Consider the following 6,000-nt stretch of genomic DNA (forward strand, 5'->3'; position numbering starts at 1 on the left):
GAACTGCGTGACACACTCAAAACTTACCTGATATATTAAGTTTATATATCTTAAGTATTTAAGTATTTTAAGTTTATTATGTATAGCTTTTTTCTTTTTTGAAACCTCACTGTGTGTTGAAAATAAAGATGTGTGTTTGTTTATTTTTTCAGGTTATTGGCAACACCACATCTGGCTGTTTCAGCTATAGTGCTCAGCGCAGTCTGGCTTTTGCATATATTCCCACAGAACTCAGCAAAGTTGGTCAGAATTTGGAAGTTGAACTTTTAGGGAAAAATTATTCAGCAACTATTATACAAGAGCCACTGGTACTGACTGAACCAACAAGAACCCGCCTTCAAAGAAAGAGTAGAAGTCCCCAAGTGTAAACACAGATAGTGAGTACAGGAAATCGTGCAGTAAGAAATTGTTCCATTTATACCTAAAAAATTAAGAAAATCAAACTACTCAGATTCATTAATCACTAAATACAAGATCCTCATTTCTACATTACTGAGGAATTTTATGGTGTCATCCCCTTGCTTCCTTGTATGGGCTATTCACATCAGAGATCTGAGCAAAGTTAGAACTGCTGTGCATTCCTCCTTCTCAGTAGCAGTTGTGAGCAGAAAGTGGCTGGGAATGAAGAGGTCCTCAGTCAGCTTGCCCACATACTGTCCAGGAGATCTGAGCTATAGCAGAGGAGACAATTGCTCTTGGTATTGGCTAATAGCAAATTCTTTCTCCTTGAGAGGTAGTTCTTCCCTTGCCTGTCTTTGGGGTAAAGCACTTCATCATTACTCCTTGATGTCACAAACTTATCATTAAAATATCACTAGCTCTGCACAGAAATGCTCTCTAAAGTACTGAAATAAATTTCAACAATGGTTAAAAAAATAATAATTAAAGGGAAACTGAACTGCTAACGTTCCTTCCCAGCAGAAATTCTGACAGAAGATCAAAACTTAGTTCTTCCTAATTAAACATTTAGAGGAAGTCCATTCTTCATAGTCATTATTTTATATGGATCTTCTAGTAGATTACATAATATTTTACAACACACATGATGTTAGTGCTCAATTTCTGGATAGAACTAAAAAGTACTGCATGATGGAACGCTGATTTAATGGTCTATATCTGAAGATACAGACACTGAAGAACTATTCATCCTTTTCCTGTTAATTATAAAGTGAACAGCAATAAGAACCATGTTATTACACAGAAATACTGATAATTAAAATATATAAATAAAGCCACAACAAAGGGTTTTTCAATGTTAAATATTTGATAACCTGAATAAGCAGAATATTAGCAACAGGAAGACAATAAATGATTAAAACACACTTCTAAATTCCGTAATATGCTCAGCAATTCTTTTGAATCACAACAGTGTCGCAATTCCCACTTAAATCATAGAATCAGTAAGGTTGGAAGGGACTTCTGGAGATCATCTAGTCCAACACCCCTGCTCAGCAGGGTCACCTAGAGCATGGTAAACAGGGCTGCATCCAGGCAGGCCTTGAAGATCTCCAGAGAAGGAGACTCCACAACCTCTCTGGGCAACCTGTKCCAGTGCTCCGTCACTCTCACAGTGAAAAAATTCCCCCTCACATTCAGGCAGAACTTCCTGTAGTTCAGTTTGTGCCCGTTGCCTCTTGTCCTGTCACACGGGACAACTGAAAAGAGTTTGTCCCTGTCCCCCTGACACCCTCCCTTCAGGTACTTATGGACATTGATAAGATCCCCCCTCAGTCTTCTCAGTACTCGAGATGAGGCCTCCCCAGGGCTGAGTAGAAGGGAAAGATCACCTCCCTTGACCTGCTGGCAACAGTCTTCCCAATGCAGCCAGGATACCCTTGGCCTTCTTGGCCACAAGGGCACATTGCTGGCTCATGGTCAATCTGTCATCCACCAGCACTCCCAGGTCCTTCTCTGCAGAGCTGCTCTCCAGCAGGTCAGCCCCCAGCTTGTACTGGTGCATGGGGTTATTTTTCCCTAGATGTAAGACTCTGCACTTGCCCTTGTTGAACCTCATGAGGTTCCTCTCCGCTCAACTCTCCAGCCTGTCCAGGTCTGTCTGAATGACAGCACAGCCCTCAGGTGTATCAGCCACTCCTCCCAGCTTGGTATCATCGGCAAACTTGCTGAGTAGACACTCCGTCCCYTCTCCAGGTAAATGAATAAAACTCCACATTAGGTTACAGATAATCCTTTTCTATGGTCATATAAATACAAAGAATGACCAAAATGCACTTTCTTCCAAAGGAGTTGGTGCTTTAAATCTTCAGCAAGGAAGAAATGTATAAATAGAATATGCAGTAGAAACACAGCTTGAATAATGAACACCTATTCTTGCTAAAGATTTAAGAAAAGTTGGAATTAGGTTCTGCTGTTCTGTTCATCCTTTACAATACAGGTCAAAAGAGAATATAAAATGTGGCTGGTTTGCACATATTGCTATCTTGAGTGAAAAATCCATTCAGAAATTATTCTCTGTTACTCTTTCATAAGTGATTTGGTTCTACTATGCTGAACCAATGGGAAATGTTATTTGATAAAGGTGATATTATTTGTCATGAGATACTTGCCACTATCTTTCCTTGATCATTTAAGAAACCTAGAATACAACACAAGGCAATATGGTTTGATTTAGAACATGGAGGAGGAGAGCAATTCTTAAGGACATAGTTTATAATTTCAGTATTGCCCAAGAACATGCAAATTCACTAGCCATGATGTCCTGGAGTGTACAGTACGATAATGGTTACCCTGAGACAGGTTCTAGCATACACTTTCCCAATAGCCTTTGCTGTATCAAAATACTTGTCCAGCAATTGTGGAAGCCACTTCTGTTTCATTGATGACTTCCACATGCCTCTGAGGGTTCTAGAAGCAGATTTTCCTTTGCAGCTTGGAAGAAAGAAGTGCTATTCATTAACATGTTGACCAGAGCAGACAGATTGTTCAGAAAGGGCAGGTTTTCTGCAGCCTGTGCAAAAGATAATGAATCACAGATAAAATTCCGATATTCAGGTGAGCTCAGAAATTGTTTCTTCCATRTATTTGTACCACATTTCCAACTGTAACCTCCTAACCACTGATTTTCTTCCTACATGCCAATGTAGATGACCTATCCCATTTAAAAATATTAATAGTAGTAGATAACAGGAGCATGGGACTGCTGAAAAATTCTACCTTTATTTGGTAAGGCTTTCAAGAGTATGTTTTAGTTTAGGTATGTGCACAAAGTTAACAAGCATGTAAGTGCTTTCTTGTACTCAGGCTCAGATTCAAAACATGACCATGAAAACTCTGGAGCAAGGCTTTATGTAAACTGTGAATACATATGATCTAAAGAGAGGAGGCCTAAATACTGCTTTCTTATGGRTTTCTCATTGACAGCTGATGTCATCCAAAGCCAGCCAAGATTGAGCCTTGACCTGTTAATTTTCATGTCATTTCAAGATTTAGGGAATTAGACCAAAAAATGTAAGACATAGTTTCTGGGAAAAGGTGATACAATGTAAGGTTTCTTTACTATAGCCCATTTGTAAGACCAGAACAATTTCATATTCCTTACTGACCATAAATACGACAAACGGAGTATCTGACAACTTGTTGCAGTGTGTTATGTCTTAGGAATAGCTGTGCTTTATGTCTAACAAGCACTGAGTAGAGATACCTGAAGCAGTTTTAAAGCAAGCATGGCTGAGTATTAGAAGCACATTAGCTGCGATAGCCATGTCTCTGGGCTTCCTAATTTACACAGCTTCTTTTTTACTGCTGTGATACCCAAGTCAACTTATCCTTAATTTATTAGAATAGCTAAACATTGCAACACATTGCACAGTATGCTTTTTCTGAGGGGAAGAAGCACTACAGATGATTCCCACAAAGAGGGCCACACATACAGGTCAATCCTTCATAGTTATAAAATTAAAATTAGAAACCTGAAGAAATTGGTGGGAAGCTCAGCAGTTTTTTGTGGTTTCCTGTCATTATTTCTTTTCATGGTATGTTGTGATACAATGTTGCATAAACTTATGGTGTCAAGATATAGCAAGAGGAAGTGAGTAAGAGCAAGAATGTTTCAGCAGTACATGCTTGTTTGAAGAGGGCTTCCAACCAATCAAACTGAAATGAAAGGGTGGAAAGACTGACAAGGATATCTTTAGGGTCTTCTGCAGCTACATGAACTAAAAGGCAGAGAAATTTGTAATGATGTGAAAAAATGACAGTTGGTCATCTAGGAGATTTTCTGAAATACTGGATTTTCTGTACGTGAACAGATTATGACATCTCAATAGGCACGTTTTCCAGACATGTTTTATATGATCTTCCTTTATTCTTCTCCCTGCTTCAGAGAGCTTTAGTACTCCAGAGTGGATGTTACTACTACCACTTAAATTTATGTTCCATGTTCCCATATACTATGGCAAGATGTACCATGTCCATACTTTGTGTGGAACGATAAAATCAACACAGATACCATAATTTAGAGACTCGAATGATTTCCTTAATTGCTAACCTCAAAACAGCATCCAAATTATCCAAATTCAAATTCAGAAAATGTAAACTGAGACAGAAGTGTCTGAACATCTGAACACAGGACACTTCCCAGATTTACTCTTTTGATGCAAGAGAATATTCTCTAATATAAATAGTATTTTCTGATTGAGATTCCAAATTTCTGAAATAGTAATTAATAAAAACCTTGAAGAAAATATGACAGCACCAGTATCCAGACTGCAACTGTGCAAATAAGTTGTATTTGCTGTGTATTTTTTAGATGGTTTGATTTAGTGTTATGACTCTGACAACTCAGGCAAGCAGGTTATCTTACTCTGTTGAGTAGGATGAATAGCAAATAGCTCTTGACACTCCTCTAAAAGGGGAAATGAGTTCAGCAGTACTTGAACACAATAATAATTTTTAAACCGTGCTAGGTGAATAGGTATTATGAATTTGATCACAAAATTTATATCCAATATTTCTGTTTTCATCAGCACTGCATAGAATTTCAAGGTAATTATTTTGAATGAATGAGAATTGTTTCCATGGGAATGTGCTAACATTTGAATAGTATTTTACATATAATGAAGACATGAAAGAAGTTAGTGAAATGCATAATTCAGTGAGATAGCTGTAACTGGTGATGGGATCTGAACTAAAAATACGATAAGATGGAAGTTTCCAGTCTTTTGAACAGTATGAATCACTTCTCCACAATGAAAATCTAACTCATAGTCATGTATCAGCTTGGCAGTAATCATGGAATTCACTTCAGGGAAAACTAACTTCAGGAGAGTATTATTGCTTCTTGTTCCAATACCAGTGTCCAATTTTGACACTGGGCTCTTAAGCAAAAAAGGCCTTGTGTGCCTGCTTCCCCAAAATGAAAGACTGGGTGTCTTGTTTGTGTAACTTGTTTAATTTTCATCCAAGTGCCATAGCTGAGATGAACAAAAGCATGCAGTGAAAGTCTTCTTCTAGAACTTTCAGCACATCTGTGCTCAGTCCAAGAATTGACTTTATTTAGCGATAAATGTTATTTATAGTATTTATAAATATTATAAATATATGTTATTTTTAATGTGGATTTTTTTTGCCTGTCACCAAGTGGCTGTATAAATTTGGGAATGTAGATAACATACCATTCCCACTAAATGTCAAACACATGATTACTTGATCTTTTAATGGACACTGAGATTCATGTGTATTCCATGGATGAATGAAACTGAGTAGAATTGACAGTTATTTCTGTCCTTTCACAGTACTCAGTCTTAGGTTTTACATCAAGATTATAATTAGGTTAGTAGTTATGATATTGTCTTAGAAGATTACATGTTCTGAAGAAACAGCTAACATAGCTGTTATTTCAGCTTTTGGGTTGCTTCAGTTCCTTCCTACCCCGTAACTGTCTCGAGCAATGTTTTACCACCAGAGCCAGATCGCGCGGGCGGAGCCGGGGCGCCCGGCGGCCCAGCCCCGGGGCGGGCCCCGCTGCGCTCGAGGGCGGCC

General features: G+C 38.4%; 1 protein-coding gene across 1 annotated transcript in view; it reads left to right on the top strand.

Annotated features, from left to right (window-relative positions):
- The window catches only part of DMGDH (dimethylglycine dehydrogenase), a 42,603-nt gene extending 41,132 nt beyond the window's left edge, over positions 1–1,471 (top strand). Inside the window, exon 15 of the mRNA XM_085322038.1 lies at positions 153–1,471. Within this exon, the coding sequence (XP_085178164.1) occupies positions 153–368 (216 nt within the window). The 3' untranslated portion in view covers positions 369–1,471. The remainder of the gene's footprint in view (positions 1–152) is intronic.
- The last annotated feature ends 4,529 nt before the right edge of the window (positions 1,472–6,000 follow it).

The sequence above is a fragment of the Rhea americana genome, unplaced genomic scaffold (assembly GCF_003343005.1).
Source record: "Rhea americana isolate MKP2758 unplaced genomic scaffold, rheAme1 scaffold_74, whole genome shotgun sequence".
NCBI classification, from domain to species: Eukaryota; Metazoa; Chordata; class Aves; order Rheiformes; family Rheidae; genus Rhea; species Rhea americana.